This window comes from Ochlerotatus camptorhynchus, unplaced genomic scaffold, assembly GCF_037179485.1.
Source record: "Ochlerotatus camptorhynchus isolate MF236.1 unplaced genomic scaffold, CSIRO-AGI_Acam_v1.1 ptg000201l, whole genome shotgun sequence".
Lineage (NCBI taxonomy): Eukaryota > Metazoa > Arthropoda > Insecta > Diptera > Culicidae > Ochlerotatus > Ochlerotatus camptorhynchus.
The window spans coordinates 1823967-1848423 of record NW_027040691.1 but is presented as its reverse complement, the minus strand read 5'-3'; the positions used below and the strand labels follow the sequence as shown (position 1 = coordinate 1848423).

The following is a 24457-nucleotide window of genomic DNA, read 5'->3' as shown; positions in this document are numbered from 1 at the left end:
TGATAGATAGATAGATAGATAGATAGATAGATAGATAGATAGATAGATAGATAGATAGATAGATAGATAGATAGATAGATAGATAGATAGATAGATAGATAGATAGATAGATAGATAGATAGATAGATAGATAGATAGATAGATAGATAGATAGATAGATAGATAGATAGATAGATAGATAGATAGATAGATAGATAGATAGATAGATAGATAGATAGATAGATAGATAGATAGATAGATAGATAGATAGATAGATAGATAGATAGATAGATAGATAGATAGATAGATAGATAGATAGATAGATAGATAGATAGATAGATAGATAGATAGATAGATAGATAGATAGATAGATAGATAGATAGATAGATAGATAGATAGATAGATAGATAGATAGATAGATAGATAGATAGATAGATAGATAGATAGATAGATAGATAGATAGATAGATAGATAGATAGATAGATAGATAGATAGATAGATAGATAGATAGATAGATAGATAGATAGATAGATAGATAGATAGATAGATAGATAGATAGATAGATAGATAGATAGATAGATAGATAGATAGATAGATAGATAGATAGATAGATAGATAGATAGATAGATAGATAGATAGATAGATAGATAGATAGATAGATAGATAGATAGATAGATAGATAGATAGATAGATAGATAGATAGATAGATAGATAGATAGATAGATAGATAGATAGATAGATAGATAGATAGATAGATAGATAGATAGATAGATAGATAGATAGATAGATAGATAGATAGATAGATAGATAGATAGATAGATAGATAGATAGATAGATAGATAGATGGATAGATAGATAGATAGATAGATAGATAGATAGATAGATAGATAGATAGATACAGATAAAATGGCCAAATTTTAGAAAAATAAAATGTGAATCATTTCCCATAACAAACAGTTACACAAAATTTCATGCAAATCGGGGAAAGTCTATTCAAAAATTCAATTTCTTTTTTCGCCATTCTGCCTCGAACTAACCTCAACTAACGACCATGACAACTTTACTGAAACAACTTCGGTCACTCCAAAACTTTAGAATAGATGCTAGAAGCCCTGAAGTAAATGTCTGATTTTCGAATTTTACCGAGTATTTCACAGATACATGCGACACATAACAAAATTCAGGATTTCATATTCAATCAACTAACAACGATGACAACTGTCCAGAACCACTTTGGCTACCTCGGAACTTCAGTTTAGTTTCTGGGATCCTGGGGGAAGTCAAACATACTACAGTCAAGATTCCTATAGTACGGTTAATAGGGACCGTACAATAGGAACATCAGCATTAACGAATACACGTAGTATATGGTATTAGAGCTAATTGGGGACGAACACTTATTGTAGGGTAATTTGAAGAGATAACTTCCTGATGTCTTCTGAAAACTTATTAACAAGATACATGACCTCCTTTTTGGGAAAATTTTGCATCCGAAAAATCAGAAGTCTGGTCCTCCGGAAGACCCGTAACATCCACAAAAGTTGTCGATTCATGAAACTGATCGTGTAGCTCCGTGGTTTTTTTTTTCAAAACCACTCATAGACGTCTTATCGGATTTGACCACGGGATGGTTCACCGATAGATCTGGAACATCCGTAAAAGCGGTCAATTCATGAAACTGATCCTAGAGCTCAAAGGGTTTTTTTTTTCGAAACCACTCATAGACGTCGTATTACAATTAATTCGGAGCTATGACCGGAATTTGGAATCTGGGCACAACAGGATGGTCCCCGGAAGATCCGAAACATCCGTAAATTCATGAAACTGATGCTAGAGCTCCGCGAATTTTTGGAAACCACTTATAGACGTCTTATCAGAATGAACTCGGAGGTCCACTAGAAGATCTGGAACATCCGTAAAAGTGGAAAATTAATGAAGCTGATCATAATGATCGACCGAAAGATCCGGAACATTCGTAAAAGTGGTCGATTCATGAAACTGATCCTATAGCTGCGTGGATTTTTTTAATCCCCTTTTATAGGGGAAATGACGGCTTCGGCATGACAGACTATTTTCGGCAACCCAAATTAAAACACTATTTTCACTGGATTTTCTTACGAAAACAGTTCGCTAAATGCATGCAAACGATTCTTTATGCTTTCAGCTTCAATTTGACTATATTTTTACCACTGAGAAAAAGCAATCTAGCAGGGTTTTCTTGAAATGAAACACACCCACTACAAATTGTAGCTGATTTCGAGTTGCCGATAATAGAACAGCAGATTTACATGCAGTTCAAATGGAACAGTGGCCGAAGAAAAACTGGTTGCCGACAATACTCGCTCTCACTAGAGAAGATTGAAGCTTTGTAAAAGCGTTTCAAAATAGTTTTTGACAATTCTTTCGACTGAAATTGTTAGAGCAGCTGGCAGCAAAAGATTGTAAACAAAACAATACTGCATATGTGTGCGTTCCATAGAGAAAAAGGCTATAGAAAGAAGGTCGCTGCTTAGGTTGCCAAGAATACGTAAATTCTCCTACACCTTCCCTAATAAACAAATACCATAAACGAACAATAACCCAAATAGTCGAGCTTTTCCACAAATGGTTTGGATGATATTGGGGTATTGTCGTTAAGCAAAATAAGGTTTCAAGTCTGTCAGTGACTTTGGGACGAACAATTTAGTCAATATCGTGCTTAAGTCTGTTAATGACAATGACAAATCTCAGCACTGGTTGGGACTATACTCGCTATATTCATAGTCTGGCGAATAGAATTTCGATCTATCAAAAAGCGGAACCAATTCAATATATTTTAGACCATCAATTGAAAAAGTCCTACTATCAACTTTTATAAACAATACGTTGATTATGCTTTCCTTGCCAATCGAACGCAAATTACCGGCATCATCGGATAGGGGAAACTTTCCCCAACCCTAAGATGGTGTTAGTTTGCGTAGGCGAGTCTTGAGGCACGAGAAAAGGGTTTCCGAAGTTTTGTTCGCAATAGCTGATGTGCTCTTTTCTGTTGTTGGTCGTGATTTGCTCGATTGGTTCCGCTATTTGACAGCTCAATTGGTTCCTGAGATTCTATCCGCCAGACTATGAATATAGCGACTATAGTTGGGACCCTTTTTGGATTTGAACAATATTCGAATAAGAGTAATATTTAGATGTTTACACGGCCGATGAGACTAACTCCCATCTACTCAGACGAAAGATACATATCTAAAAACGGGTTTTACTCAGTGACGTGACTCATCGGAGTTAGTCTAATCCGCCGTGCAGTGGTTTAGCGAATATGAGTAAACGGAATTTTAATTTGAGTTAGACTCTATACCCGTGTTATAGCATTGACATATTTTTATAGCTCGCTGCCTTGTAGCCCTCTGGCTGTTAATATAGCAACTATCATCGAATGTGTACACGCTTAAAATGGTCTCATATATCAATAACTTCTTAACCATATTTTAGTCACTCTCACAGAATCATTTATTTTAATAAAATTTTCCAGGAAATATTGAAAACAAAAATGTCTTTATTTAGACAAATTTCATGTACTCAAATTTGAGTTGGAAGTGAAGGTACAGTATACCTTCTATAAAATCATGAACCCCCTTCTGGGGTTCCCGGAGACGCGCCATGCTTGGGCTGAAAGTCTCCTTAGGCTCTGAACCATTTGGTGGATTATTTTAACTTTTGGTTAAAATTTGACAGATGGAAAGTTATCGATGAACCCTGCTATCCGAGCATGGTTATTTCTGACAGACAAGAAGTTAAATTTCGACCACGGTGGGTCGAAAACCGGTCGATCGACAGCACGGGGATTTTCGAACATAGAAAATAACTTTCGAAATGTCACTTTTAACCACGAGTTAATTTTAACTCGGCAAATGGTTCACAGCCTTAATAAAGAAACAACAAAAACTTATAAATAATTTTAACCCTACACGGAGATGAAAAACTACCCATAACTAAGTACTTTACCCTCAATTCCCGGGTTCATCCCAATAACCCAAATATGAGTAAATCGCATATAGTAGTTTACATTTGACACCAGCAAAAAAAAATTGCATAGACTTAAGTATATTCTACCCAAAATTAAGTTTAATCCATGTAAATTTGAAGTAACTTAACTTATTGGCGTCTTGCAGTGAAACTTTTCCAAGCTTTCGCCACCTACATTTCGAAGTGAGAACTACTAGAAGGAGGATAGTTTCCAAATTCTCCAAATAAAACAGACGATTTTTGGGGCAAATCGGTACATAAAGAAAAACAGTTACTAATAATTTCCGGTGGAAACTTTTGCTGGAATCGTGTAGGAAAACGTGTTTGCAAACTAACTGTTATTATTTCGGTATGGATCGGAGATGTTTCCATGGAAAATTATACATAACAAGTTTGCACCCACAGGTAGAGGTTACCTCCTGCGCAGCTGCATTTTTCGGAAAATGGTGAATATGTGCGATTTCCACTAGGATGAAAGTGGAAATAAAGTGAATCTACCTAGGAAAGATTGTATCATGCTGGTGATAATGAAGAAATGTTTGTATAGGACGCCAATATTCAATAAATGTTCATTTTGGTCTTTTTCAGGAAAACATATTGATACTCACAATTTTCGACAGAAAACGCAACGGAACTTGATTTACCCAACACGCACCATACTATAAAATGGTGCTCGATGGTTTATAAAGTGATAACAAGATGACAAATCATCTTTATTTGGAGAAATTGAGCAATTTACTTCTGTTTACATCATATGTACGATGCAGCATTGATGGAGCTGTGAAATGAAATGAATATATCTTATGAAAGTTCATCTGGAAAAGTCAAAGATGCACATCAGTCTGATCGTGAAAACATTTTCTTCTTCAATTCGAATGTTATATTGGAAGGATTTTACGCAGGCTTGATGAAAATTATGATTTAATGCTAATTTTCACGAATTTTATATGCAGTCTGTCAACATTATCATCATCATGCAGTGGCGACATCTGCGTCGAGCTTTTACGGCAGTCTCCCAATTGGGCTAAACAATGTCGTTGGGTCGAATCTCTCGTTCCTTTTTTTGACAACAATAACGAGTGCAAGTGAGAGGCTCAACTCAAAATTAAGTAAAAAGAACTCTAATTTTGGGTAGCATTTTTCTCCGTGTACGAAATTTCTAGCGATCAGAATCATAAGGGTCTAACTACAATGATCGATTCTCTTCATCGATTTTTTGCTTTTGTTAATAACTTGGCTGGATTAACATTTCTCGGTGCATTTGATGTTGCATTTGCAAGCTAATACAACCTTTCACTACCCTGTATTGTTCACGGCCAACTACAACAACTCAGCGAATGAATTCAATTGACTCCGAGCATTTTCTTTCCATACGAAATTTAGTCATATCAAGAGCAAATTTTCATTACGTAGAAAGTAACAAAGGTAAACAAAGTCGAGCTATCAGTGTCAATCGATAATGCTCCTGCTAGTACACTATAAAGGATCATATTCCATTTTTAAATTTATTTACCAGTCAAATTGCTTTTTGACGTAATCACCTTCCGATCAAAATATTTTTCGATGTAACTTAAGTCACCCAATTTCTATAGAGATGCCGTTTTTTTAAGTAACAGCGCAGAGAAACCTGTGAAAAGTGTACCTCTGCAGCCCACATGAGCGTCCATTCACCGAAGAAGGAGGAAGAAGCCGCACCGCTACTGATCGGATTCAGTTGCTCGTAGTGAGCCATCTATGCCAAGCGCGTCACCCTCGTCCCAAACAACATACAGCTCGCCAGCCAACACAGATGATGGCTCAACATTACTCAACCCTCGACTCAAACGACAAAGCGGGTCTTTTCAGGACCACCATAAATTATTGTTGTTTAAGAGTTAATATTCATTGAACGTTCGCTCGCCTTGCTGCCAGCCACATCACCCCCAAATGCGTAACAGTATTGAAATCGTACATACAAATTCTCGCCATGACCGAATACCACATGACTTTGTCAATTGACCAGAAACAGTTCGAGTTAAGGTAAGGTTTTCTTCAGGACGCTAGAAAAAAGCAAAAAAAATCTCGAACTTACATGCAAATTTTAGCAAGAAATTCCTCCAACAAATTTTCGCTCTTTTTATTATCTATTGAAGAAATTAAAAGTTCCGTGCGTTTTGTGCACGAAAATGTGTAATTTTGTCATCAGAAAACGAGACATCCATGGTTTCCCTAACGCAGTCGCCGAATATTGATACCGAGCACTTTTTCTTGCACTACGCAATACCCAAGTAACAATTTCCAGTTGAAGAAACGCTTTCGTTTTGATTTTGTTCAGCTGCATGTTGAATAATAATTGCACAATGTGTTCACCACAACTTTTATAAAACCCATGTTTACACTGGTTTGGAGAACCTATACAACTGCAACACAAAGATGTTGTCTAACGTATTCAGTAAAACGCTTACCCAAAATCAATTTCTTGTTGAAGAAACGCTTCCATTGTGATTTTATTCAACTGCATGCTGAATAATAACTGTACAATTTGTTTATTACAACTTCTGTAAAACTCTTGTTTACACTGGTTTGGAGAACCTGTTCAACTACAGCATTATATGTATACGCGGTATAGGAGTAGAAGCAACTTTTATACAACGTTTATAGATACATATTTAAGCTCAAGCTTTATTATTTTGGTGAAAGCTCTTATACAACGTTTGTAGACACTTATTGACAGCTGCTTTGAAATTTAGTAGAGAGTAAACCTGAGAGGCGTTTGTTACACTCTTTTATGACTCCTAAATAATCACTATACAGCAAGCGGTGAAAAGCGTTTATAGCACTTTTCAATGACTCCTTAATAACCGATGTGTAAGTACTCACAATATTCACCGATTAAAATTAGTTTAACAATTGTCGTGGTACGCCAAAATAGTTGCTTGTACAGTTTTTATTAATTTAATTTATTTGTGCACATTGAAAAAATATGTAATTATGCCATAATTCACATTCTGTGATCATGGAGGAAGTAGTAACAAGCATTTGTTTAATCTTTGATTGATATTCTTTCAATTAATCTCTCTAATCATTAATTGAGAGAATTTATCTAGAAATGTTATCGTTGATTATATGATATATGTCTTAAATTAATGTTTGCATTTGCAGATTCGAACTCATGATCCCGGATTGCCAGCCGCTTCTGTTTCCATCTGCTCTATTCTTGAATACATATTTCGATCATATGAGAGAAGTATATGAAGCTCATCTTGAGTGACTTTTCTTGCAGTCGAATAATCATTGCCTTATGGTCATATAAACGTGCCTATCACTTGTGCTATTTTTAGCAACAAAATTGTGGTTGGTGGTTGGTCGAACGTAAACAATCATTTAAGAGTGCTCCAAACAGCTTTTGAAGCGTTTAACCAAAAAGGCAATACAAGTACATTCTTGTACAATTTTGGAAGCTATTATTCAACGTTTGATCAACTCAGGTGTTGTATAAGAGCTCCCAATGCTTTGTTTTGATGCGTTTATTCCACGTTCTGTATAGCTCTTGTGAATCAAATTAACTAAGGTGCTATAAAAGTTATCGTAGGTCTTATAAAGCATATAGTTAAGCCGAACGTAAACAATCATTTAAGAGTGCTCCAAGCAGCTTTTAAAACTTTTAATCAAATGGCAATACAACTACATTCTTGTTCAACTCTGGAAGCTATTATTCAACGTTTGATCGACTCAGGTGTTTTATAAGAGCTCTCAATTGTTTGTTGGGATACCCAACCCAAGTAATAATTTTGACTTTATGAAGGTTCTGCAGGCCATGATTTAGTCTTGTAGAATGCTTTAAAACCTAGAAAAAACTTGCAATGTTGCTTAGAAAGTGAAGGTTTTAAAGCGTTCTTCAAGATCAAATAATGATCTACAAGGTGATGAAACTAAAATTACTTGGGTACTAACTTAACCATCAGGGTTACTTCCACTCACTTGCTATAAAAAAATGTTTTTCGGAATTATGAAATCATGAATCATGATATAATATAATGCTTATTAGTACTTGTAAGTTACAAGAGGAGGTCATGAAGTATATGACACATTAAATCTGTCAAAATTGCTTTCAGTGCGTCACAATCAGCGATTTTACGACTCGTGAGCGCTCACTCTGAGTGAACGCTCACGAATCATAAGATCGCTAATTGTGACGCTCTCAAAGCGAAATTGACAGGTTTTATGAGTCAAACACATAATTTACTACCTCTTCTTACAAGTACAACATAGCATTATTGCATCTAATGATTGCATAATTCCGAATAATATTTTTTATAGCAAGTGAGTGGAAGCAACCCTGCTAACCATTGTGAGAAACAACATCAGTTCTGTCAGGCTAACTAGCTCTTGCACGCAAACCAAATATGTATTACATTGCACACGGACAGAAAATTGTTTGCATTGAACCAAACAAAACTTTAGTTGTATTTAAACAAACAATTCCGGTTGAAATTATATTGCATTTTGTTGTTTCAATAATACTTATTCATAAATTCTTTTTGTTTTAATAAGCCACTTTTCAACTGCAACTATTGTAAAAATAACAATATTCTATTATTAATCCAACAATAGTTCAGTTTAATTTAGCATTTATTTGCTGTGTCCGTTCCCCGGGCCATGAATGCAAAAATAACTACCAACCATTCCCTCGTTTTCACCCGGAAAAAATGTAAACAATAACAAAACTTGTGAATTTCGGGAAAAATTTCTTGAGGTGAATCTGATAAAATTAAAACTATCACTTTTAAAAATGTCCATATTGAAAATTGAACGTATGTGCAACTGTTGCTATGGTAATTAAAATTATCACCGATTGCCTGCGAAAAGCGATTTCCCTAACACAGATTTCAAAGTTGAATTATTCAATCACCGCGGTGTGAGTGGTAGTGTTCTCCAGTACACAACGAAAGGCTGCAAGCAGCGAGCTGCGTCCCACATGAATATCCATAAAAGGAGGAAGAAGCCGCACCGCTATTGATCGGAATCAGTAGCTCTTCGTGAGTCGCTCTGGGCCATCTTTGTCAAGCGCGTCATATTAAAGAGTATATACACTCAATTTCATATCCCTACACAAGATACAAGCTCCTGCTGCAGTGAACAAATAAGATTTATTATATAAGACCACGTAGTCCTACGTCACCATTGCGTACAACCCCATAGGGCTGTCCCTTGTAGTTTTTTTTTAATTAGACTACCGGTTTCAGAGATATGATTCAGGGTGGCCTCTGGATTTAAGAAATTAATTTTCCAACCTTAAACATTTTTCCCGGTTGTAGCTAAATATGAGCTAAAAGGATATTATTTTCTATTTAATTCCACTTAGTATTTTGTATCCATAAAAAAAAACTAAACATATTAAAAAAGGAATATCGATTTCTGCAATTTAGCAACACTATAAATTATCAATATTTTTTTATAATCCATAAGAAAATCGCAACAAATTTAATCTTAGATAATTTTGTGAAGTCCGAAATTTAATAGCCTAAGAATTATGAACTTTTTCTAAGTAACATGTAAATTTTTCAAAGGGCACTAGACCAAACGCTATTGTGGGTCACTGGGCAGTATGTTATAAAGTGATAGATTAAACTTAGAAATTCTTATATAATACCAGAGTCAAATTCATTTTTAAGCGTAAGGAGTCGGAATCGGAGTCGAAGAAATAATATCTACTCCAATTGTTATGAAAAACTAATTTGAAAGTAGAACCTGATTTGTCCACGTGCAGAAGCGCCTACTCGATGACATTATTGATGAGGCTGATGCTTAAGAAAATAGTTCATTTTATCCAACCCGGTGATGTTAGATTTGCTAACAATAATGAGGAATTCATCATCGCATAATGTTAGTGGACGCAAGAGAATGGAGATCGAAAAATTTAGAGTGAATTTGTCGAAAAAAATAATAGAAAACTGGTTGCCAATTGGACACGAACCACGAACGTGCGATTATCAGACCTGTGCTTTCTCCACTGATCTCTCCGTGCTTCGGAACATGGATAGCCTAAAAGCGAATAAGATGTGCTCATAGTACGATAACTCGACTTCGTATGTTTTTTTCTGCTGAACGGGAATTGGAGACAATCGTGGCAAGTGCGTGCCTCGTTCTATAATGTTTTAAATAAGTAGCATGCCTGTGACCATTAATACATTTCATTTGGCACATGATCTTCATTAACTTTCTGCAAGGTGTCTGCAATAGTTGCAATAGCAGCAATAGTCAGCAATAGCAGCAATAGTCAGCAATAGCAGCAATAGTTGCCGGGGATATCTATCCGTATAGACAGAACACTAAATAAAAAAGATAAAAAATCATTGCAGGTCAACTTATATCAATCGCTGCGGTGTTCACTGCGGAGGATGATAAGAAATGCAACTAACATGCACGCAGAAAAAAATATTTTAAACGTAATAATATTTGACGTAAAATCAATAAGAATTTCATTTTGTTTTGACTGCAAAAATAAATCATTATTGTTTCAACAATCCAGTATTTTTGTTCCTCAAAACCCATGGATTGTTAAATCAAAAAGAAAATCTTTTCGAATTTACAAGAGCTTTCATGGTTTTGACGTAAGCTGTCAAATTTGGCAGCTGGGTCATCAACAAAAATATGTTTGTTTTTAAAAGAGATTTCTTGTTGATTCAATCATATTTATTTTATGAAGTCTGACAATTCACGCAGTAGAAATAAAAATATGTTTATTGATTCAAAAATCCGGAGTGATTTGAGATTTGGGCGTAATTACTTTTGAAAACAAACACGTCAATCACTGATTTCTCTTGAATAAAAGCTCAATCTCACAAACAAACTATACCAAATAATAGAGGAATCATTCCTCTACCTCATAGTGTTATTACTTTTCGGTATTGAGCTTTTATTCGCGAGAAATCGGCGTATTTGGCGTATTGACGTATTTGTTTACAAATGCAATTACGCCCAAATCTCAAATCACTCCGGAAATAATATGGCAAATTTTTTTATGTTTTGTTTTCTTTTTCACTGATCATCCTTCGGAAGGGAAGTAAAGCCGTTGGTCCCCAGTTAATTAGTTGATGGGTCGATATGTAGGGTCCAGGTGTGGGAGCTGCCTTCCTGGCGTCAGGAGCATTGGTACTCAGTAGTACCTCAGTACGGAAAACAAGATCGACGGAAAAAAAATCAAGGAAAAAAATTGATTATATTTACACACTAACTTTAGATTACTGGAGTCAGTAAAATTTTACTGGGTTTTTGAATTGCGGATCGCCCAGTAGTCATCACAGAAATAATTTGCATTACCGAACTGTCCGTAAAGTCAATCTGTCAAAAATAACTGTTCATTCAGTAATTGGTTCGAGTTGCGTATACTGGAAAACCCAGTATTTTATTTTTGTTTATTTTGCTGCAATTTAACTGAAAAGACAGTTATTTGGTTCATTATTATACCGTGTTACCCAGTTATATTAAAAGTAGTGAATTTGCAGTCATAAAAGCATGAATCCTGGTGCAATTCACCGTTTATAATTATATGCCAATTAATATTACGACTTAATCCCTTGACGTAACCCGGAATAGCGCAACGACAGTGAAAGCAAACAATGCAAACATCCATTTTCTTAATCAAAATTTGTTGGAGATCAAGGAACTGCAAAAAGAGTAAATAATAATTGTTGGTACTAACGAAATAGTACTTCAATTTCGCTGTCGAGCTTTCTCAGATCCGTCATGATATAATTACAAAACCGCGCGATTAAACACTTGCTCCTGGATTTTACTGAAGCTAAAATGGCGGCGGGAATAAAATTGACAGGTTAAAGTTTTACAATTCGTGGTCAGTAAAACAAGGTGGCTATTTTGCTGACCAGTCGGTAAAAAAATAAGGACTACTTTGGGTACAGTAATTATTTTTGCTGACTTTTCGTGAAATCAGTAAATAAATATTCTGTGTTCAGTATTTTGCATCAAACGATACCGAAGTTCAGTTTGTGTTTTGCAGAATGTCGGTTATTCACCTGATTTAAACTGAATGTTCAGTAAATCTTTCTTTTTACCGTGTAAGCCCAGTACAAAAAAAAAACCGAACAACTAAATGCTGGATTAGTGTGCATAGAAAAAAAATCGTATCGATTGGCGTATTAAGAATTAAAATCCATCATCTCTGGATCAAAATCAAACCACTTTCATGCCGCGACCGACTTTGGTTTTTGAAATTGCACCCCCACTGTTGCTTTAAAGTACATGGTATTTTAGATTTAAACATATCTAGATTGAGCTGGAATTAGGCGTAACAGCTTTTGTAAACAATGACTTCTCTCGATGATGTTTAGGAACTGAAGGCACGTCCACGCAAACCAACATTACCGTCGGGTAGGGGAAGTCTTACCCTACCTGATGGTGATGTTGATTTCCGTGGGAGAGCCTTGAATTTCAAGACATCATCAAAAGAAATCATTGTCTACAAAAGCTGTTACGCCCTAATTCCAGCTCTATCTTGATATGGGAGCTGACATCCGATTGATGACCTTGGTAAATGTCCAAAAACTACTCTTTTAGAAATTTTTGGTGGTCCAGAAAAGGACCGTTTTGTCGTGATGGTTGACTAATGCTGCGCTATTAGGGTAATAACCACAGATGAGGCTGGTGAGCTGTAAGGTGTTTGGAATGAGAGTAACGCGCATGGCATAGATGGTCCACAGCGACTCACGAAGAGCTACTGATTCCTATCAATAGTGGTGCGGCATCTTCCTCCAGCCTTTCGTTGTATACTGGAGAACAATGTTCAACGCCACGCGCCGAAAGCACTGCTGCTGCTAATGCCGACGACCGGACACCACCACACACGGTGATTGGAACTGAATCCGATTAGCGGCTGAGGCCAGCCTTGATAGCTAGCTGCTTGTGGGGAGTCTTACGTTGTGTACTGGAGAACACCACCACTCACCACGCGGTGACCGAATGGAAATTCAACTTTGAAATTTGTGATAGGGAAATCGCTTTTCGCAGGTAATCGGTGATATTTTTTACTATCATAGCAACAGTTGCACATTCGTGCAATTTTCAAAAGTGAAATTTGAAAAATGATTAAGTCATAAATTTAACAGATGCGTAGAAATATTTCTGATCGATTGGTGATAAAATTATTGAAATTGGTCCAGGGGCAGCTGAGTTATTAACGTTCAAAATCTTTCATAATTTTGTTACATGTTCCATCTTCGGTTTTCACAAAGTGTACCCCATATAGAAGTCACAGACGTAGTCCTACGTCAAAAATGCAAATGTCAAACCCTGTGCAAATGTGCAGTTCTCCGCAAATATCAAAAATAATTTAAAAGTTAGTACCGTAAAACGGGGTGAAGTATCTCATTATCTTTGTTAAGATATGATAATTTTGTAAGTCGAATGCTATAGAAATATGATGTCATCTAACGCCCTGGAACTGTAAAACAATTGCACTTGAAGAGAAAGTATTAAAGATCACCTCACGGTAATCAGAAAGTAGAAATTGACAAATTGGATTTGATTTGAGACTGTTTTCTCGGATGACAAGCTCGTCAATTTCTACATTCAACCAGAGAAACATACAGTGATTCATCATTTAATTTATGTTAGCATAACATAGTGCGGCTCGTTTTTGCGATAAGAAACGTGATCAAAATATTACATACTCAGCAGCAAACTATCAAATTTCATCACTATCATGCTTTGCAAAGCATAACAAATCGAACACCCTTATTATCCATGTAGACCGTTTGCTTACCTCGGCGTTGACATTGTAATCCAGCGGGTTCGAACTGAGCTCCTCCTGCGGACTGTACACGTACTCGTGCCTCTCGATAATCTTCCGGAAGCTGGGGAAGTTGTCGTCGTTCAGCTTGGCCGTTCCATTTCGCAAGAACACCACCACCGCAGCGGCATTCGAGTACATATCCCGCAGAAACTTGTCATCCAATCCTTCCAGGGCAGACACTTGGACGCCCTTCAGATCGTTCACTCCCCAGAACAGGAACGGTCCGCTGTAGTGAGCCACTGCCGAACCAAGCACCGATCCGAGCAGAATCAACGATTTCAACGTTAAATGCGTCATCGCGCTTCCACTATTGGCAATTAAAAGTCGGCACTGACGAAATATTAATAACCGAAAACAGAACTAGTCGCAACACTTGAGTGAGCACCCGACCGAGTTGGGTGAAAATTTTGCAGCAACGACAGAAACGGGTCGATAATTTGATCTCGGCGTCTTGGCACCGAACTGCGCATGCTTCGCGGGTAAAGAGCATAGCTTGATAGTGTCGTTTCGTTTCAACGAATGCATTGTTTTCAAACCGGGACCACGTGGGAAATGTTTGCAAACAGCTGTTTTTTTGGGAGGGGGAGGGTGAATGGGATGAGTTCGGAGACGGGGATGGGAGAAAGACCATGTGATATCGATGGGATGCTGGTTAGAGAGGTATGCACCAATTTATATATAATGTTGTTCAGGGCAATCGAATTCAATTAAGTCGTCAATGTAGATCTATAAATGTATTCAAGCGAAGAACGCCTTGTTATATCACAAGAGTTAAGTTTCAACTTACACTAAACGGTTGATGAGAAAAACAGACAACAATACGGGTAATGAGTATTTTACAGCACTATCGCTGCTACTTAAACTGAAAAATCCCTTTTGACTGCCTTTATCGTTCGGATCTCGCACCCCGCACGTTCGATAGGAGAGCGTCTTCTTGCGCTTGGCATTCACGTACCCCGGAATGGAGACCGTGGGCTGATCCAGTCTTCCGCTGGCCAACAATCGCGAAAAGTCCAGCTCGATCTGGTGGGCCCTCGGTCCCTTGAAGTGAATGATCATCTGAATGCACGCGTCATTATGGAGTGTCTTGGTGCTCCGGGAGTCAATCGCCAGCATCCACTCGGGAAGGCCCATCACTCCTCGGGCTTCCTCCAGGAATTGTGTCACCACAAACCTCGGAGGTTTCTTCAAATTGATATACTTGACGATGTCATGATCCGGTTCTATTTTGGCACAGGCAAATCGATTTCCGGAAAATTCCGGACCAAAGATCACGATCGATCTTCCAAGGGCACTGACCGTACCTTCCAGGGGAAAGTTGCTATCGGTGAAGACCATTCGACGACCTCCGATGTTGATGGGACCTATCCGGGTGGATACGTCTCCCACGTAGCAGCGCAAGGGGTTATCCGGTCCGCATTCTTGTCGATACAGATCTTGCTGAAAGATAAATTTTAAATTACTCCCTACAATCTCACCTGCCGCTTTTAAAATATCTTACGTTCAAAGGATCGGCAAGCTGCGTATAGTAAGGATTCCACACGTAGCCAGCAGCGACACACCTCGTCTCAACCTGCGTCACAGTGGCATCCACCCCCACCGGATTGACCCAAACGTTCCAATTGTGGTTCGAGGTCATGTTCCGATCGTGCTTGCCCGGATATCTCAGCTTCACCTCGATAATCGTATCGCTCTGGCTGCCGTCGTTCCCGATCAGCTGTGTCATCCGGATGTATCCGTACGTAAACCCTGCCGGGTGGTGGAACGAGGCGATGGCTCGAATCTCTCGAGCTTCACTCGGACTGTAACCCCGTTCCAGGGTACTGCAGGCCCAGCGAAGGTTTTTCTCCTTCTTGTGAACCACGATCGATCGACCGATGATACTCTCGTAGCCGTACAGCGGAAGGCGCGTGTCGTTGTAGGACTGCTCGTACATAGACACCCCGTCGAGGGTGCCAAATTTCCCGCTGAGATCACCCAGCTCGTACTCATCGGTGCTGCCCTGGGCCGGCGGCGGAGAAAGCTTCGGATTGACCGAGCGAGGGTTCCAGTGCCCGTAGACGGTGGAGTCTTCGCACGGGAACTGCAGGTCGCCTTCCACGGGGGCCTGCAATTGGGATTGCGAAATGATGTGTGATTTAGTTAAATGAAGTTAAGAAGCATCGCATGAAAACAACTAGTGATTATTATCCAAGGAATTCCAAAGTGCAAAATATCGTTGCACTGTGGGCCAGGAATTAAATCTAGCAGGAAACAAATATCCAATTGAGTTGACGTCTTCGGTGAAGTTTTTTGGCTTAATTAGGACAACAATTTGGTGGATAAAATAGTTCAAATGTTGGCCGCAAAGAGGGCACTGCGATCCAAGCTTTTTTAATCAACAAGATAGAGGTTTGCTGTCTTGGGAAAAGTTGTAGAACGTAAAATTATATGAAAATTTGCCCAAAACATATAAGCTGTACAGCTTCAAACAACAGAGATAAACAAAATTTTATTAAAAAATTGCCTAAAATTCACTTTTTTAGTATTATACTTTAATCAATCGTTCTAAAGAATACTTTTATCTATTACAAGGCTAAAGATAGCATAACATACGTCTCCTTATGACCCTCCCCCTTTTTGAATTTTTAGCCATTAACTGTGTGAGACGTCGTCAAAACCTAATCATTCATAATCATGACATCGTACTGCGACACATTGGCCTTGGAAGAGGTTCTGGAAACCCTGGGGGAAGTGGCCAATTGTTTTCAGAATTTTGTGAGCAATCCAGAAGAGACCATATCATCTTTCCTGAATCACATTACAAAGAGGTCCAGAATGCAGATTTAGGTGGAATCTGAGGGAGAGTCGCGAAGAGAGAAAAATAGAACGTCAAATGCAGCCGGCTGTCACGAACTGTCATTGGAAGCCAAGGAATTTTATGATGCTTTTCTTACAGTTGAACAGGAATACACAAGGCGGTATTGAATTCTTGCGCAAATTTATTTATGACAAACTGTCGTTTCCAGATATTTTATTCAATGGAACATCGTTTCTTTTTAATTCATTGGAAATACACATAAATCAATATTTAAAGATATTATTAATCAAGGTCAAAACATTTGTTTTGTCAAAATATCTAGTGGCATAGTAAAATACCAAACAGAAAAGTACAGTTTCTCACTGCACACTGAACTATCTCAAATAATCACTACACGCTCAAAACAAAACACGCTATTTTGCTACGCCTGTTTTGATTTGATTTAAATGGCACAAATTTTCATGACAAGAAGAACAAGTATGCAATGAATTCCGTGTGTGCTATCTGCTTCTCCCTCCCAGGGTGGAATGATATGTTTTGAGCCTGAAATTGAAACTTTAGACCTAAAGTTTCTTGTACAAAGTTGTTCCTTATAGTTAGGCCCTCATTTTTATGACAATGAATTCTAGGGTGGTGCTTATTATCATTAAAATAAAAAATCTAACTTTTTTGTTTGAAGAAATTTAGGTATACATTCTTCCGCAAAGTTATAGCTGAGCTAATTTCAAGCAATTATTTTTGGTCGCTATTGAAAATTTAGTCGATTGCTGAATTTATGTATGGGCCTAAATTACGGACATTTAGGCCGACATTACATCCATTTACCCTATTAACATTTGAATAGGACATATTTTTAGTAGAAAAACGTCAATAACTCTTGATCGGCGAAAGATATTGACAAGCTTTTTGCAGCAAAAATTTGCTCCTTCTAAAGATCAAAAAGTTATTTGACGACACCTTTGCTGAGAAATTTGAAATAAGAAAACTAGAGCAAAACAACTGTTTTTTTAGAGACACCAAAACTCAATTCAAGAAAATAGCTCTAAATCGTTTTTTTTTAAACTAAGTTGCTTGAAATTAGCTCAGCTATAACTTTGCCCAAGAGTGTATACCTTAATTTCTTCGAACAAAAAAGTTAGATTTTTGATTTTAATGATAATAAGAACCACCCTAGAATTCATTGTCATAAAAATGAGGACCTAACTACTTATAAGGAACAACTTTGTATAAGAGACTTTTAGTCTAAAGTTTCAATTTCATACTCAAAACATATCCTTCCACCTAAATCTGCATTCTGGACCACTGTGCATTAGCCATCTGGTGGCCCCGTTACATGTTTCGGAAGCCCTGGGGAAGTGGCCAATTTTGTCACTACATCGAGTTACATATCATAGTTCTCATAATTGTGTGAGCAATCCAGAAGAGGTGATATAATATTGGCCATCTGGTGACCCCAGAGTAGGTTCCGGAAACCCTAGTGGAACTGGCCAATTTATTACTACAACAAAACCCCATCCATCAACATAACATTGTTCTCAGAATTTTGAGCATAATCCATGGCCTGGAATAGGCCCATGGGGAAGTGATAACTATGCAATGCAAAAAAAAACCTATCAAAGGACACACATTTGTTCGCAGAATTTTGAGAGCAATCCAGAAAATTAGAAATCTATCGAGCGACATATAATTGTGCTCAGTACTAGGCTCAGTATTTCCTGGTCAATCCAGAAGAGGCCATATTATCTTTTATGTATCAAATGGGTTCTCTGGTGGCCCCAGAACCGGATCCGGAAGCCCCAAATGTTTCATTATATCAGAAACCTATCGAGCGACCGATACTTGCTTTCAGAATTCACTGAGCAATCCAGAAGAGGAAATTTCATTTTTTTTTCTACATCACATTCGCCATCTGGCGGCCCCAGAACAGGTTCCGAAAGCACTACGGAAAGTGGTAAATTTTGCATTATTTCAGAAACTTATCGACCAACTCTCAGAATCACATTGACAAACTGGAAGCCCTGATTTTTTTCTGAATCTCATTGGCCATATTGTAGTCCAGGAACAGATTGTGCAAGCTCTTGAAGAAGTGGTGGTGTAAAAATAATTGTCCACTTTCACCAGGGCTTCTGGAACCTGTTCCGCAGCCACCAGATGGCCAATATGATCTAGAAAAGATTATATGGTCTCTCCTGGATTGCTCACAAAATTCTGAGAATAATTATATGTCGCCCGATAGGTTTATGGTATAGTGCCAGTGGTGCATTTGAACGCGATCAATTTGTGATCTGATCCAGAGATCTCAATTTGCATTCAAGTTGAATGAACGCCCGTGCAGTTCATAAGAAAGAAGTCGAGGAGGCTTTGCCAGAACGGAATATAAACGCTCGGTACATATTAGACTGATGCAAAATTTGAAATTTTCGCTCCACAGTGCTTAAACGGTTTCAAATTGGGTCCTGCTTAGCCTCCCAAAATTTGAACTACTTTAGTAAGAAGCTGACTTGGCACAAACCATTTCAAGTTTATATGGGAATTACTATGGGAGAACTTATGTTTTTGTTCATATCTCACAATTCACCATATCACTATGCTTTTAAAAATGATAGCAGTGATTGTAGAAAATGTTCTCAGCTACAACTTTGTAGAAAATTATTTTTCGATCTAAAGTTATCAATTGTTCAATGCGCTGATGTCTTATGATTATGCTCATTCAACTGTTCAGCAGGCAACATTGGTGTTTCTGGTGTGAAGAATAGAGTACAAATATCATGGCTTCTATGTCACACTGCAGAATACAGTGTTGACCACAGAACAGCTGCTTGATCATGCCATAAGATTATCAATCTCTTAAACAATCATAACAATTTAATTTGACATTTGGCTGAAAAACAATATTCCGTAAAGTTGTAGCTTAGAAAATTTCCCGTAAGAATAGTTATAGTTAAATATATTTTCGAAAAAGTAATATGGAAAATGGGAAGATGACAATGATCAAAAAGTTTGGTGTTTCCATAGAAATTTCCATATAAACTTCGAATAGTTTGTGCCAAGTCAGTTTCTTGCCAAATGAGTTTAAATCTTCGGAGGCTAATCAGGACCTGATTTGAAACCGTTTGAACACTCTGGAGCGAAAATTTCAAATTTTGCATCAGTCTAGTACATATGTGTTTCTATGTGTGGTTTCAAAAACATCAACACAGCTCTGAGCATCAATCTTTGGTAGAAATTGACCGCGTTACGTAGTCAGGTTTTGGCCGCTTATAACTCTGTCAATAGCGGATGGATTTTAATTCTAAACAAGTCAATTGATTGGAAATTTTTCTACAAATCTGCTAAAATAAACATTTTACCAACCTTCAATAGATCACTATTGAAAATTACACAAATGTCCAACTGTTGCAAAGGTGATCAAAATTATCACCACTTTCCCTAACACAGATTTCAAAATCGAATTCCATCCGGTCTCGCCGAACGGAGCTTCTTCAATCATCGTGTGTGGTGGTGTCCGGTTGGCCGTCATCAGCAGCGGCAGCAAACGGTGGAAACTAACGATTTTAAATTGGCTCACTACTTGACTAACCTATTGGTCCCAAGCACATCGATTAACGTACCCTATTCTAGTTGAAATTCTAGTACTACGCAATGTTTGTTTTGATTCGCTATGAAAGTTTGACAGATAAAATGAGGGGTTATTGGTTTTACCTATGTTTCGAGGGGTGATTCGACAAGCTTGGGACCGAAGATAGTACCAGAGGTGAGCCAAAAAGTTGAGCACGTTTCTTCGAGACCTACTTGTCTTAGAGTTACCTCTATGATGCTATGGTCCATATAGACATATTTTAAAAATTTCTGTAGTTACACCAAAAATTGTGATTTTTTTCTAAGTACGCCATTCGATTACCTATAGCTTGAAACGGATAATGTGATTGGAATCAAGTCGATAGGTTGTATCGTTGTCGAAAAATCGTTAAAAACGTACCGTGTAAATCGCGAAAAACCGTGTAAAAATAACCGTGTAAAAAACAACCGCGTAAAAAAAAACGTGTACTACACTATGTTTGTTTTGATTCGCTCTGAAAGTTTGACTGATCAAATGAGGGGTTCGTGGATTTTCCTATGTTTCGAGGGGTGCATGCTTGGAACCGAAGATAGTACAAGAGCTGAACCAAAAAGTTGAGGACATTTCTTCGGGACCTTCCTGTCTTAGAGTTACCTCTATGGCAGCAGTGCTTTCGGCGCGTGGTATTGAACACTGTTTTCCAGTACACAACTAAAGGCTGCCCGTAATCATAGAGCTGCAGCACACTTGAGCGTCTATTCACCGAAGAAGAAAGAAGAAGCCACACCACTACTGATCGGATTCAGTTGCTCGTCGTGAGCCGCTGTGGGCCATCTATGCCAAGTGCGTCACCCTCGTTCCAAACAACAGCATCATCCGTGTCGAACACCCTAATAGTTCAGCATTACTCAAGCATCACGACAAAACGGTTCTTTTCAGTACCACCATAAATTATTGTTGTTCAAGAGTTAATCCATAGAGGCAACTAAGACCAGAAGGTCCCAAAGAAACGCGCTCAACTTTTTGCCTCAGCTCTGGTACTATCTTCGGTCTCAAGCTAATAGATGCACCCATCGAAACATAGGAAAATCTACTAACCCCTCAATTTATCTGTCAAACTTTGATAGTGAATCAAAACAAACATAGTGTAGTACTAGAATTTCGGATAGAATGGGGTACGTTAATCGATTTGCTTGAGTCCAATAGGCTAGTCAAGTAGTTATCCATTTTAAAATCGTTAGTTTCCACCGGTTGGTTAATCTTCATTGAACGTTCCCTCGCCTTGCTGCCACATCACCCTTAAATGAGTAACAGTATTGAAGTGGTACATACAAATTCTCGCAATGACCGAATACCACATTACCTTGTCAAATGACTAGAAACAGTTCGAATTAAGGTAAGGTTTTCTCCAGGACGCTAGAAAAAAGTTAAAAAGCTCGAATTTATATGAAACTTTTAGCATGAAATTCCTCCAATCAGTTTTTGCTATTTGTATTATCTATTGAATAAACCAAAAGTTCCGTGCGTTTTTGTTCACGGAAATGCATAATTTTGTCATAAGAAAACGAGGCATCCATGGGAAAAACTGGTTTCTCTAACACAGTTGCCGAATATTAATACCGTAACCTGATCTACGTAATACGTGTTCGGTCGTTTTAACTTTGTAATATTGATCGCAGTTTATGAACAATAAATTAAATTTTGATATAAAATTTGAAGCTCATTATGCAAGATGCTATTATTTTGAAAGTATTATTCTAGTATCTCACTTTCCGGCAGGTGCTTCCAAAAATTTGGTAATTTGTAATTGTAGAATTGAACATATTTGTAGTTCTGTAGCGAACGTTTCAGTTCAGTTGACCTTAAGAGAACAAAGTTACAACATGTCAAAGTTGTCAATTTTGTATGAAAATCGGCATGCGCTGCTTTATATCGAACAGTACTGTATATGGGTCATTCCAGCTCAAGTGGGTCGACGTCACCGATTTGAGCCAAACTCGGCCAAAACGCTTATTTTGGCATACTGAACAAACGCCTTTTTTGATTTTGCTCTGGGCGGGATTTTTTATTTCTTTATATTTTGGGCTCAAATTTTCACCACACCTTGGAAAACTCATGTACTTGATGTGTTTCCAAGGGAAAATTATTTGGAAAAATAGTTTTTGAGATATGACCAGATGAGTGAGAGGTAGTTTTAAGCATTTCTGATGAAAAATCAATGCTATTTAATATATTTTTATTTTTCTTGAATTCCTTCGTGCTCATGGCACAATAATATTGTTATGTTATTTTTCACATGTTCTGGGCTGGATTCTCATTATATGAAATCATAGCTACCTCATTTATTTACTTCTGTCCATAATTTAATTATGATCCTAAAAGTGAAAAATACATTCCTATGGGATACAGCCCAAACGTGCTTAAGAAGTACGATGAAATCAGATAGATTAGCAGGTATGCAAAATTTCAGTTGTGGATGACAGTTGCTACTTCAATACTCAGAGGAAACAGTTGCTACTTGAATAATACCGAATACATAATGGAAGCAACGCATAGAAAAATTAGCAAATACTCAAACCTTTCTTCTGAGGATGTAATCTTTGCTATCAAATTCGTTCGAAACATTTATCTTTGAGCGGCAGATGACGCGATTGTACCTGTCTCATAGCGTTCGTATGAGAAAATGGAAGAGTTGCCAGTCTTCTTGATTTGTTATCTTCGATAATACCCTTATTTGAGTTATTAATTTTTTTTTAGATGCAATCACACGAGCAAGAATGCTTTTTTATTATGGTTATAATGAACGTAACTGTCATGCTCTTCTTCTACGCATTTGAAGCTTATTGCTTATCGCATATTAGCTTATTGCGTGCTCTCAACTTAGTGCTCTAAATGCACTTCCACAGTTATTAATTGAGAGCTTTCGATGCCAAAATCAATGCATGAGTTAACTGTTAACGTAACTGTCATGTATCGTCAGCAAACCCATAGTTCAAAATCAGTTTGTTAACTATTATGTACCATGTTTTTACTGCACCGCCCACCGTTATTTCTGTATTTTGGAAAATCTAACTATTTTCTTTACTATACAGAAAAAAAAAGTTGTTGAATATTACATCCAAACAGCTGCACAGAGGTCATTCCGCCGGTTGTGTAATATTACGTTGTACGATGTACATCGATTTTGCGAACAAAATTACATCTTTTGATGTAATATTGTATCTGCTTATTGCTATTACATCATTATTTTATACATCAGCTTGAATTACGTTGATCGATATTACATTTTTTTGCTGTGTAGTGCTATAGTACTCTAAATTAGTCATCTACAATTAATCTGTTGGATTGGCTAGAGGACAACCGAGAAATATTGATGGGAAAATGGTACAACCCGCCGCGCTATTCGGAGGATGGTACTCATTTTACATACTTGCGATTCGATTTTACATAAATATCTGTTTGTTACCAGCCAAGTCAGATGAAATAATTTTTGAAGTGCTCCCAATGTTGAAAATATACCTCTTCTTATGTCACAGGCAAATTTTGTCTTCTGAGCACAAACACAACTTACTACTTGTTTTGTTTTTGCAAGCCTAAAAATCTATACTAATACTTAGACATAATTATAATTCTGCAACTGTTTCCTGTGCGTAACTTCGAATGCGTAGAAGAAAAGAACCTGACGTCACGTTCATGAATGGAAAATGTGAAAATGAAGGTTTAACGTTTATTTTTCTTTATAACTATAATAAAAAAAAAAGCATTCTTGCTCGTGAGATTAATTACTCAATTAAGGGTATTGTTCAAGTAGCAGCTTTCATCCACAACTGAAATTTCATATATCTACTAATCTATCTGATTTCATTGTTCTTCACGTTCTGGCTGTATCCCATAGGAACGTATTTTTAACTTTCAGGACCACAATTTAATTATGGACAGATGTAAATAAATGAGGTAGCTATGATTTCATATATTGAGAATCCTGCCCAGAACATGTGAAAAATAACATAAAAATATGATTGTGCCATCGGCGTGAAGGAATTCAAGAAAAAAAAAAATGCTATTGATTTTCCACCAAAAAAGCTAAAAAATTACCACTCACTCATCTGGTCATATCTCAAAAACTATTTGTCCAAATCATTTACCCTTGGAAACACATCAAGTACAAGAGTTTTCCAAGTTGAGCCCAAAATATTAAGAAATAAAAAATCCCGCCCATGGTGAAAATAGGCCATTTTTTGAAAATTTGGATACCAACAGGTAATCAGTCTGTTTACTGTATTTACTATAACAAAAACGAAATGTTTGCACATTTATAATA

General features: G+C 37.3%; 2 protein-coding genes across 3 annotated transcripts in view; both read right to left on the bottom strand.

Moving 5' to 3' along the window:
- Positions 1–14206, bottom strand: part of VhaAC45RP (VhaAC45-related protein) — a 53325-nt gene extending 39119 nt beyond the window's left edge. Inside the window, exon 1 of the mRNA XM_065223876.1 lies at positions 13748–14206. Within this exon, the coding sequence (XP_065079948.1) occupies positions 13748–14074 (327 nt within the window). The 5' untranslated portion in view covers positions 14075–14206. The remainder of the gene's footprint in view (positions 1–13747) is intronic.
- A 278-nt stretch (positions 14207–14484) lies between these two features.
- Rsod (Related to Sod) overlaps positions 14485–24457 on the bottom strand; it is a 342433-nt gene continuing 332460 nt past the window's right edge. For both annotated transcript variants that reach the window (XM_065223872.1, XM_065223871.1), the window contains 2 exons: positions 15279–15884; positions 14485–15217 (listed from right to left, as the gene is read on the bottom strand). In XM_065223872.1, coding sequence (XP_065079944.1) covers positions 14561–15217; positions 15279–15884 — 1263 coding nt within the window. In that variant the 3' untranslated portion in view covers positions 14485–14560. The remainder of the gene's footprint in view (positions 15218–15278; positions 15885–24457) is intronic.